The sequence below is a fragment of the Rhipicephalus microplus genome, chromosome 3 (assembly GCF_043290135.1).
Source record: "Rhipicephalus microplus isolate Deutch F79 chromosome 3, USDA_Rmic, whole genome shotgun sequence".
Classification (NCBI taxonomy): Eukaryota; Metazoa; Arthropoda; class Arachnida; order Ixodida; family Ixodidae; genus Rhipicephalus; species Rhipicephalus microplus.
Window position 1 is genome coordinate 106,980,253 of NC_134702.1, and position 12,692 is coordinate 106,992,944.

A 12,692-nucleotide genomic window follows, 5' to 3' on the forward strand; every position below is an offset into this window, starting at 1 on the left:
GAAAGCCGATCTATCAGGCATTGGCTGATTTGAACACTGCGCGCTCGCCGAGTCGTTACAGAGATTGCCGCAGGAGGCCGCGACTTGTCCACGTGTTCGCGCGCGATCACACTGAAAAAGCCGCACATTGAAAGAAAAAAAAAATGAGAAAAAGTGCTCAAGGTCTCGAGGCTTGGGTGCCATGTTTTCTTTGCCCCTGCCCTCCCTTTCTGCTTAGCTTTCAGCTCTTTCGTCGGCATGAGAGAATGCAATCGCAGCATGTGACAAATCTTTGTAACTCCACTCGCACTGGACGGATTCTTGAAATTTTTGTGGTGTTGAATTCGTGAGGCAATATGCTCTTCCAGTGAATTTATTCCATGGTTACTAGAAAAAGTGTTTCAGGGCCCCTTTAAGCGGTGAAAGCAAGTGAATTTCCAATGAGTTTGGCCGCTTACGCTTCCTTTGATGTCAAGTGTGAATACGCCTGTAAGTGCCAGCAGCATGAGCGAGCAAACCATGGCACTTTATTGAGTGAAAATGAAGGCAGGAAAGTTCAAAAGAACATTATGGACTTTTTTCAGCAAGAAGGAGTTGACCCCGATAAAGTTCTTGTTCATCTTCATGATCAGCTTTAACTTGTTTTTGGTTCGTATGAATTTGGGATGATATTGTTACGAAAGTGAAGTAAAGGAAGAGGAAGGACACAATCAGCTGAGAGGCCCGCGAGTGTGCCAACCAGCCATTGTGACTCTTGCCTGTGGTTTTTCCTTTCTAAATGCATTTTGTACAGAAGTCACCGACCCTGTAACATATTGGTGGAGGTGCTGGGCAACCATTAGGCAACGAAGCTCCGCAGTGGATGTCGCATCGGCTTTTCAGCCATGGCCAATGCTGAGCCCTCCGTGTCAGCGTCAGTGAAGAACATGGCGTCGCAACCATACGTTTTCACGCCACTTAAGGATCCCGGTACATTCTGCGGGACCGATGGCGTCGACGTTGACGATTGGTTGGCCATGTTCAAACGAGTGAGTGTGCCGAACAGATGGGATCCCACACTTCAGATGGCTAATGTGCTGTTTTACTTGAGATGCATGGCTAAGGTATGGTATGAAAACAACGAAGAAGAACTCACAAGCTGGGACCAATGCAAAGAAAATATGCGAGAGGTGTTTGGCAAAACCGCCAGTCGTAAGATCGCCACCAAAAAGGAATTGGCCTGCCGTGCCCAATCTCCCACGGAATCATACCTTGCATACATTCGGGACATGCTGGCCTTCTGCAGAAAGGCCGAAAGCGACATGACAGAAGGCTACAAGGTCGGGCATGTCTTGAAAGGGATTGCCAACGACTCGTTCAATCTCCTGATGTGCAAGGGCTGTTCCACCGTGGATGCAATCATCAAAGAGTGTCGTCAGTTTGAGCAAGTCAAAAGTCGCCGCATTCTGCAAACATTCGCCCGACTTCCAAATATCGCTGCAACATAGACTTGCGAGGACCAGTCCGCACCACAACGTCCTTTGCCGCCTGGAGACCTGACACGCATTGTTCGTCATAAATTGGAAGCAATGGCGCCCTCGGCGTTCTATTCGCGCAGTACAGATACCACTCCTGTTACTGTTCCTCTTGTTCAAGCCATCGTGTGCCAGGAGCTTGAAAGCATAGGAGTGCATTCCGTGTGCCATGTCACGGCGCCCAGAGTCAGCGAACGCCCTTTCGCGGTGCCCTCCTCCTCCGACCGACCGTTTTTTCCACGTACCCGCAACCCGGCTGAGTGGCGAACTGCAGATGACCACCCTATATGTTTCAACTGCCACCGCGTCGGACATATTGCTCGTTACTGCCGCAACACATGGTCCTTGGCACCTCGTGCAACGACTCATATGGCCCATGTCGACAGTACCGCCCGCACCTTTTCACCTGCCGAAGAGTCCAATGCCGTTGATCAATCTCGGAACACTGGGCGCAGCCGCTCGCCTTCACCACATGTGCACCAGTCTTGTTCCCCGCAAATACGGCGCCCATCGTCCCGTTCGCCACAGCCATGGCGCTTCTCGCCCCCCATGGCTTCTGGCCGCATCGTCTCGGAAAACTGAAAAAAATTACGGCATATTCACGGGGTGAATGATGATGAATGGGCGAAGCTCCGGAGGGATTCATCGGTAAACTGTGAATCTTCCGTGTAATTCGCCCAGTCGATCATCATGTAAAAACGTGAGAAACGCTTAGACGATGGATGGCTTGCGATGTCCCTTGCCTCGCGCGCTCGCACATCGGGATTCTGTCTGCGAGCGCGCGCTGCTGCCGCCTTGCGCTCTCTCCGCTGTGCAGCCTTATCCATCCGGCGACTCCGAGCGCGCGCCAACAGCGAACGGATTTTATAACAACGCTCCCCCTAGCGTACGTCGCCGCACTAAATCGAACGATTGCCTTCAACCAATGACACGCGCCATATGTGACATCATTCCTATTTTATAAGATCTCGCGTCTTTCATCAACTACAAGTACCCCTTTCTAGTTTATAACATCTTGCATCTTTTCATCAGCAGCTACAAGTACCACCATCTAGTAAACACTACAAGAACTAAACGAGAGGTGGCTACATACAGGAGACGGTACCGCCATCTAGTGAACACTGCAAGAACTAAACTAGAGGTGGCTACATACAGGCTACAGGGGACGCACAGCCCACGCCCTAAGGAGCTTCGCCCCTAAAATGCAGCCCTGGGAGGTGGTGCTGCATTGACAACTTCTGCAGCAAATTCTCTCTTCGTTCCCACCAGACTTAGTGTAATAGATGTTTAAGTAGACGGCGTACCTGTACAAGCACTTGTAGACGTCGGTGCAAGCATTTAGGTCATGAGTTCAAGCCTACGCACACGTAGAAAGTTCTGACACCAGCGGCTGCACAAATGCTTTGTGTGGCCGATGGCGGCACACCGTTGGTTCTCAGTATGTGCACTGCCCGCTTAAGTGTAAAGGACCACACTACTTCTGTCATTTTACCCGTGATTGACCACTGCTCTTATGACATCCTAGGCCTGGACTTCTTGTCGAATCATTCTGCTCTTATCGATTGTGCTACCGCGTGCGTCCTTCAGCTATAGCTGCCTCAGGTAGTCGCTGAACCCCAAACTGCCCCACCACGCCTGTGCTCTCTTCAGGATGTGCGACTGTCACCTTAGGCAGCCACCTACGTCGTTTTGACCGCACAGCCACAGGTTCACGATGATCAATATGTCCTCCTTCCTCTCGCCGACCCTTTTGAGCCGCAACATCGCCTTTTCCCATACACTTGTGACTGTCACTGACAACTGAACCTCGCTCCCACTTCTCAATTTCAGCTTGTGTCCTCAAGTGCTTCCTCGTGGCATGTTCTTGGCCAGCGTATCTAATGCTGACGAATTCGAAATAGCGGCTCTCACCACCGAGATTGATTTACTTTAGTATCGTGTAGCTAACAGCACCTGTTCTCTGCTAAATCGTTTCTCGAAGATGATTGCCCCCGACCTCAATCCTGCGCAAGCCAATGACATCCATCGCTTTCTCGCCTCATATACCGACATTTTTTATTTCGACGACAGACCTCTATGGCAAACATCCACCGTTCAGCACCGTATAAACACTGGTGACGCCAGTCCTATGCGCCGACGCCCCTATCGTGTCTCCCACACTGAGCGCACAGTTATCAAAGTGGAAGTTGACAAAATGTCAAAGGTGCCATAGAACCATCAAGTAGTCCTTGGGCCTCCCCTGTCGTCCTTGTGAAGAAAAATGACAGTACCTGGTGCTTCTGCGTTGACTATCGCCACCTCAACAAGATCACGCAAAAAAACTTATACATGCTACCATGCATCGATCATGCGTTAGACTGCCTGCACGGCGCTACATACTTCTCGTCTATTGTTCTTCAGTCCAGCTACTGGCAGATTTCTGTCGATGAGATGGACCACGAGAAGACGGCCTTCGTTGCACCGGATGGTTTACAGTGAAAGCTCGTTAATTCGAACTTCTATAATTTGAATTTATGGATAATTCGAACTGTAAGTTAAGGTCCGGCCAAGCTCCATACAAACCTATGAATAAAAAAGCCTGTTAATTCGAGTGCGAGTAGGTTTGGCCGCGGATAATTCGAACAATGCGCCACCGCGCCGGCGGCTTGGCTTGTCACTTGATAGGGCGGCTGCCGAGTTATGAAGCGGCTTGGACAGGGAGCGGATAGAAAAACGGGGAAACTGGCAGGGAGGCCGGAATGCAGAAAATAGCGCCACTTACTCTTCACTCCCCTCCTCCCACAATCTCTCTCTCTCTCGGTGGCTGCCTGCTCTCCGTCCTACATAACCTCCAAGATTTTTTGTTTTTTAAGCGCCAATCTCGGAGCTTTTGAAAATACTGCGTAGTTGTCGCTGTTAGACGACGGATGGCATGACCAGCACACAGCAAATTGGGTGCATCGTAGCTTCGCCCAGCCTTCTCTGCAGTCTCTGTCTCAGGCGTGCATCGTACACCTCGATTGTTGGTGCTGGGAGTAGCTTCCGACTGTCGTGATTTTTTGTGTGGGTGTTAGGCCTCGGCTAACGTTTGTTGCGGTAGCGCCGGTAGTAGCTTCCCGTCTGTCACGATTCTGCTGCTCCGACTTGATGGCGTGTGCCCGCGGCGAATACCGTGCCAAAACACTTCAGGAGAAAGCTGATATCCTGCGGCAAGTGGACGCCGGACTCTTGCCTAAGCAAGATATCGCGAAAAAGCATGGGATACCGAAAACGACGCTATCTACTTATATAAAAAATAGGAGGACTATTGGAGACGCCTTAGAGGCAGAAGTTGCGAGCAAAAGGAGGAGGTTGCAGCCCGCAAAGTATCCTGACCTCGAGAAAGCGCTTCTCATTTGGATAAAGGAAATGCATTCGCAGGACATACCACTGAGTGGCCCAGTCATGCTGGAAAAGGCAGCGGACTCCGCCCTGCAGATAGACTACGACAACTTCGCTGCTTCAGATGGGTGATTGCACCGTTTTCGCGAGCGCTACAACCTGCTGTGTCGGGTGAAATGAACGCCGTCAACATGGAAACGTGTGATGGTTGGCGCTCCAAAGTGCTTCAAGGCTACATGGAGAAGTATTCTCCGCAGGACATATATAATGCGGATGAAACTGCTTTATTTTTTAAATTGCTGCCCACCAAAACTATCACGAATAAAGGCGACAAGTGCACAGGAGGGAAGAAAAAGTAAAGAACGGATAACTAATGGTTGCTGCGAACATGACCGGGACCGAGAAGTTGCCTCTGTTTGTGGTAGGCAAATCGAGAAGTCCTCGTTGCTTCAAGAACATCCGGTCCCTCCCATCAGACTACGCGGACAACAAAAAGGCCTGGATGACAGGGGATTGTTTGCGCAGTGGCTGGGGAAGCTTGACAAGAAGTTCGAATGCTGTGGCCGCAAAGTCCTGCTTCTTGTGGACAACTGTTCGGCTCATGAAGTCAACGTTGAGATGAAGGCCATTGAGCTTACCATGCTTCTAGCAAACATGACAGCGGTACTGCAGCCCATGGACTTGGGTATTATTAGAAATTTAAAATTTTATCGGCATCATATGTTGGAACGAATTATTTTGTGCAATAACTACCAAGTGACGCTCCTGAGTGCACTACACATGCTTGTGCGTGCTTGGGAGCAAGTGACAGCGCTTACGATAGCAAATTGCTTTCGCCACTGTGGCTTCAGCGCCGAAGCTCTGCAAGCTGACGAGCCACCAGTGCTCGAACACGGCGTCACCGCCCCCATGGTGGACGTTTTGGAAGACGTGTGCTTTGCGGACTATGTCGATGTGGACTTAAGTGCGATGGTGTGTGGTGCACTCACGAATGGCGACATAATATATCAGGTGAGAAGTGCAGAACCTGTCGTTGCCAGTGACGATGAGGAGGAGGACAAAGCACCAGTGCGGCCCTCTGCTCCGGAAGTCATGGCCAGATTGAATGCCGCCCGTCTTTTCTTAAGTTTCGAAGAAGGCGGGCAAGAGGCCTTCCACCAAATTCGCTCCTTAGAGCAAAAAGTGCTGGCTGTCGCCTTCAAGGAAAGAAGGCAGACCGCGATCACAGATTTTTTCAAAAAATAATTTGTTATGCTCTACTCGCAGTGTACTATTGTTGTTCTGCACTTTCGTTAGTTCGAACTTTCGTTAATTCGAACTGAGGCGGCTTCCCCTTGCGGTTTGAATTAATGAGCTTTTACTGTATACCAGTTTAAGGTCATGCCTTTTGGACTATGTAATGCCCCTGCCACATTCGAACGAATGACGGACACTCTCCTGCGTGGTCATAAGTGGTCTACTTATCTTTGTTACCTAGATGATGTTATAGTCTTTTCATCTACTTTCGATAGCCACCAGACCCATCTTTCCGCAATTCTTGCAGTCTTCAGAACAGCTGGGCTACAACTCAACTCCAAGAAATGTCAATTTGGCTGCTGTCAGATTACCGTTCTGGGCCATCTTGTAAACGCCGATGGCATCCAACCCGATCCCTAAAAGATCGGCGCCATCCGTAGCTTTCCGGTGCTTCGTTGTACATCCGACGTTCGGAGCTTCATCGGCTTATGTTTCTACTTTCGGCGTTTTGTGAAAAACTTTGCCGACGTTGCCAGGCCACTCACAGATTTGCTGAAGAAGGATACCACATTCTCATGGGGCCCTGAGCAGGCTCAAGTGTTCACCGCTCTCATCGGCTACTTAAATACGCTGATTGGCGCACTCACGTGCCTCTCAGCTGATTGTGTTCTTTTTTTTTCTTTACTTGATTTCCGTAACAATATAATATTCTGTGTGCTCCCCTCAAATTCGTATTGAGATTCTCTTGTATTTCTGGCATATGCCTGCATTTCTGGCCACCGTCGTATCATGAAGCCTGTGTAACAGATGAAATCTGATGCGCACCTCTGTTTCAGGAATGATAAGAACTTTCTGCACATTCTTCACGCCATGCCACAGATGGCAATGGGTGAACCTAACTTTCAATGTCCTGGCTGATGTTGCCTATGCACAATAAATTGCTGAAAAAAGATTGCGCTCAGTTCTTTTATTTTGTTTCAAGGAATATTGTTATTCACTGTATAATTTACACGCTTCAAAAATAAATGAATGTTTTCTTTTATGAACTGTGCTGAGAGGAATTTTTCGGCAAGTGAAATGCCATCAGCAGTTGTCGGTATTGCAGAACCATCAGCCAAGGAGAGACTAGGTTCAGTGCTTGTACAGACTTTGCCTTAGCCAGGTCTTGTAGGTCAAGAAATTTTGGCATCCACTGCTGGATGTGTTGCTAGAACTATGCCGAAAATAGCACTGTTCACAGGTGGCAATACGTTCAGTTCTAATGGTCCTAAATCTTATGAGAGGGACTATCTTTGAAAGTGGTCGTTATTCGACATCGTTTTCCAACTGACTTTCTTGCCCGAAGTGACGCATGGTGTGACAACAGTGCTAGTGCTATTTGTGGAACTTCAGTGCGCCCTAGTTGCTCACTTTTAGGGTTGTGTCAGCGCCAAATCTTCATTTTGTTCAGTTATCGATGCGAGATTTCTGAGGCCTAGTTTCTGGGAAAAAGAGCAAAAAAATGGATGTGCTGAGCACCGCTAGTGTTATAGTGATATTTATCATGTATCCCTTGTTGCCCACGAGCAGAACAGCCAAGCAGCACGGCCGAGTGTGCCGGTCCAAGCCGGACTGTGGAGTCAGACTCGCCCCAATCGGATCTCGTATCTGCGAGCCCCCAGCGTCAGCAGAGTGCCTCTCTCGGGGCCACGGCTGCCAGCAGCAGCAGTGGCACCCTGGAGCAGCAGATTGCCGCCAACCTGGCTGCATCTGTGGACACGCTCACTGCAGAGCTCTTGCAGTCCGGTCCACAGAAAGGTTAATAACCTAGTTGATACTTAAAGTATGCGGCCAATATGAGTTTACACGTGCTGCCTATGTTCAAAGCAGCACCAGCACTTCACGATGACACCGGCATAGAAAACAATTGCAGATGTAAACACTGTTGTGGTTATTGGTATTTGTGAAACCAATTTCACATTCTCCGGTGTCGCAGTGTACGCTTGGGACCCCTTGAACTATGGCCGCTATGTTACAACTCATATTGAGTGCCACTGTACTCGGTGTGGTATTGTCAAAACAGTGCAGACACAGGTGTTCATCATCATCACACATCATCGCCCTATCGTATGTCTACACCAAGATAAAGAGGTCTCTTTCAGTTGGACCTTTCCAATTGTGCAAGTTGCATAACTCTCCATAGGTATGTGTATTAATATTTGGCCACACCATGTGGGGTCTCGACTTGGCGAGCAAGCACCACGCCACGCTCTTAGAGTGAACGGACACAGCAGTCGCGGTCGGTACAAACCAAACAACACATATATTTATTTAACTAATTTACAACAACGGTATCATCCGCCAAATTGATACATCTATCATTATCAACGCTAAACAACCTAACACAATACTCCAAAACATTACAAACACAATAACATGATAAACACACAATAACATACCCAAGGCGGCATCGCCAACGCTTGACTTAACACGTGAGCCCCCTGGCGCGCAGGACGCGGTACCATGCGCCGAGGACCCACGCTAGAGACAACCGTTCGCGGCAACCGCCACGCGCAGAAGTGGCTCGCTCATCTCTTGCCCGCCAACAAGGCTTGCTTTTTGCCAGGGGTCACTGCTGGCGCTAACCATGATGATAGTAGTGCTCAACGCGAACACAGCGCCCTCTATCACCCGGCGGTTGTAACCCGAAATGCAGCTTTTGGGCAAGACACGTGCGCCATGCAGCGCAAACAACATTACAGGGGGTGTGAGCACCCGACAATCATTGGCCAGAAATGTGGAGGCCTGCCAACGGTAGAGCCATTTGTGGGTGAGAACTCGAGCTTTTAAAAACCATTTTTATGTGCTTTGTGTTGCACAAGACCGTAAGCAATGTTGCATAGATAAAGCAAGCAGTGTGTTTATATTTGTGACACATTGTGGCCACAGAACTCCTCAACATTTCTTGAAAGTACTATACGTTTCTGCCATAGCTAGGACTGCTGCGATGTGGCATTTTATCTGTCACTTCTTTCGGGTAGCATGTGACTTAGTTGTTCTCTGCTAGTTTGTACATAGTAATGTCTGGGTTTCAGAACGGAAATGTAGCAGTTTGGGCTAGTTGATATGACATAACGATATATGTTATACTGCGAGAACAGGACGACGACAAAGGGGTAAGAAGGAGACGAGCGCTCATCTCCTTCTTGTCTCTTTGTCGTTGTTCTGTTCTCGCACTATAACTATCTTCAGAACAGAGTTTTGCAGCACATTATGATTGTGGAACTCTTCTTCTGGTGATATATTACCACCCCTATGATTTGTCAGCTGGTGCCATCTTGTGCCGGAAAACTTTTCAATGTTATTCTGTCACCTAGTTCTTTATGCACATGGCTTCTCAGTGCCGGATAAGTCTTGTCTAGCTGCCATTCATTCTCTTACAACAGAGTGAGTGAACAAGATACATAAAGTGATAGATGAATCATAAACGTGATAAAATCATAAATGGTTCACTGCTGACGTTGAGGTGTAGGCTCGTGCGAATACTCGAATGCTTTAAATGTTTGAATGAATATTACAGTATTCGAATTTGATTCGATTTGAACTTACAATATTGAAAATTTCGAAGTTCTTAAAATGAATGAATGGATGTATATTAGTCTGTATGTAACCTTTTTTTAAAGGTGGTTTCACTGCTGTAGTGGAGTGCTAAGCCATCAAAGCACTTATGCAGGAATCTTTTGTAAAAAAGTGGTCTCACTGCAACAAAGAAATGCTGAGTAGTGAAAACGCCTATTTTGGGAAAATTGGCACTGCCAAGAAGCTCCTCCTCAAGGTTAGATGGACATATTACTCTCGCATCAATTTTGTAAATTTAAATGGACCCACTTCTGCTCTGAAAAATTTTTCTGATTGAGGCGCAAATGAGCAGATCGTTCATCACATCGGAGACGAGCATGCTTTCATGCCAGAAAAAAGGAATTATCATTTTAACTTGATGTTGAAAGTCGATGAAAAGTGACCACTAGCGTCACCCAACAGCGAATGTGATCAATCTTGACAGCCTATTGGTAGGACAAGAAATCCTCGCAAGTAGCTTCAGTTTGCTTTAAAACAAACACGTATAACTTGAAGTTGTATTTTATGTGCTTGAGGCAGCTTTAGGTTGTGCCAGAGTCAAATTATTGCCCTTTTTTTCTCACGCGTTCAAATAGGTGCTCGGTGACACTGCTGGCGGTGTGTTTGCTTGCCTGCCGGCAAACTGCAGAGAAAGGCGAGCACGGTGTCCGCTGCCACTCAAGAGAACAACAAAAAGTGTGTGCATGCTTAAAACGACCACTAAGGTGTTTGTTTTATTAATTTACAAAACTTGATGAAGCCTGAAAAAGCCGCATGTGGTTTCGGTTTTCGACTTTCACCGTCACCGAACAATGTTATGAGCATTCATCCCACCGATGGAAGGAGACAGAACGCGGACAGAACATTTCTGTTTTTTAAATTTTTACGCACTTTCCCAAGAAACCCCTGCAAGGTTTGACACTTCACATGGTACGCTTTTTATTGTGACACAAAACAGGAGAGCAATAAAAGACGGTAGACAGTCTCTTCAAAGGAGTACTCACACAAAATTTTGCAGCTGAGAAAGCCTGCAGGATCGATTCCCGTGAGTATGCGTGTACCATCTGCAAAATATCAACAGCGAATACAGCTTGGAAGGTATTTGGCAGCAATTTTGAATTTTGAAAGTATTGACAGCATCTAAAGGGACCCCTTGGGGACCCCCTTATTTCGTTCGCATCACAACGTTGCAGTCAATGAAACAAGTTATGATGATGCGGAAATGTATGAGCACACAAGGGAGAAGGAAAAAGCACTTGACAGGAAAGAGGCTTTCCTTCGTCTTTCCTCTGAAGTGCTTTTTTCCTTCTACCTTGTGCGCACATATATTTCCACATTATGTTGTACCAACTGACCCAGCATTCCACTTTATTGGAGTTATGATGATGTCATAGCCGCCATTTTTCTTTTGCCGGGTTTTGTTCCAGCAGTCTATACTTTTCGGCGGCTGTTTGTGAGTGGATGGCCATTGCGCACGTAGTGAAAGTTTTGTGTTTGGCGACACTGCAGTCCTGTTTCCTATTGGAAAATAATTCTTTATGCACACCCTGCGGAAGTGCATCGCAGGTCTGTGTGTTGATGTGATCGAGGGCTGCACACGCTAGGTGGGGATAGTCGCACCTGGCGACGTCGTTTTTGGAGCTCTGTGAAACCAAAACTCAAACTGGTCAATAATTAGGGGCCTGTAGAAAATTATTTGTAGCATGCTGCAGCAAACGATGTGGCGGGTTATGACTAAAAGGCCCCCAGCAACACATTGCAGCAGAAAAACGGAAGGCCATTGTTTTTGTGTCAGTACCCCTTTAAAAGCTTGTTATACCAGCTTATATGCTCTAAGTATACTAAATTTTAAAACTTCACACATTTTACAGGTTGTCACTTGCATTCTACCAAAAGTCAAATCCTGTTACTATTGGAAATTGTTTCCACTTCCTTTGAACTAAAAAAAATGAAATTTGTGCAGGCTTTGCTTCAATTATTAAAGAAAAAGTCATGCAGGTTAGTTAGGTCATAACAAATATGCCCATTTTTCTTTATAATATGTGATGTATATTATTCGAACCTAATTTGGAATTATTTAACCAAATGAACTATTCGCTTTGAATTTGCTTCGAACCTAAAATTCACCATTCGCACTAGCCTATTGAGGTGTTATTATTTTCAATTGCTTGCAGATGTCTCCTGCCGTTCCAAATCGGCGTCTAGCAGGCAACAGTGGGCATCGCGAGGCCTCGGAGACTCATGCGATGCCGACTCTTCCGGCACCGAGAGCAGCGAGGTGGGTCTTGTGTGTTAGAATTGGCACTACTTTCTCACATGTACACTTTTGCCACAAGTGTACCTCGGCAGCCGCATTTGCTTTATTAGACATCTTTTTGGCTGCTGTTGCTTGCATTCAGTTGAACAGTACCTGTGAGCAGATGTGGCAAATGCAATCTGTGAACTAAACAAATGCAGCTTTGTATTGCCGAGCTTGCGGTGCTCAACCCTGCTGTCAACATTTTCTCACCTGAGGAGGCAGGCCTAAAGGCACTGAAGTATTTGTAAAATAAAAAGCAAGAGACAGCAAAGAAAACCGCCCTTATGCGATGACCGACACACTTGCCCAAGTAGAATTATTTTCTTCTTCAAAAAGGCTGTTGTTTTGGGCAGGCCTTTGTTTCGGACAGCCTTTGGAGTGCAGAATTTGGAGACAACTTTATGGCTACACACTGAAGCCTGGAAATGTGCTCCACCTGTTATGCAGAATCATGTGTTGTATAGCAGCTGGCTGTGTTCCCATTTCATTGCTGGTATTCGCAATTTCTGCTGCCCTTGTTGTTTGAAGAGCTGATCATATTGGCTAACGAACTTGCCTTAACGGCGCTTTCCCAAAGCTTTTCCTTTGTATTGAGGCTGTTTGAGGTTCCCATCATTTAATTTTGGCCTACACAAAACAGTATTTTATCTGCCTCGAATTTTCAAGTGTAAAATTTATTTGGGGCCTCATTGCAGTCCTTATACTGG

At 47.1% G+C, this 12,692-nt stretch overlaps 1 protein-coding gene across 4 annotated transcripts in view; it reads left to right on the top strand.

Annotated features, from left to right (window-relative positions):
• The window catches only part of LOC119159552 (E3 ubiquitin-protein ligase TRIM37-like), a 60,056-nt gene that overhangs the window by 29,951 nt on the left and 17,413 nt on the right, over window positions 1–12,692 (top strand). For 3 of the 4 annotated variants that reach the window (XM_075890114.1, XM_075890112.1, XM_037412357.2), the window contains exons 11-12: window positions 7,659–7,886; window positions 11,861–11,964. In XM_075890114.1, the coding sequence (XP_075746229.1) occupies window positions 7,659–7,886; window positions 11,861–11,964 (332 nt within the window). The remainder of the gene's footprint in view (window positions 1–7,658; window positions 7,887–11,860; window positions 11,965–12,692) is intronic. The other variant, XM_075890115.1, reaches the window with a different exon arrangement.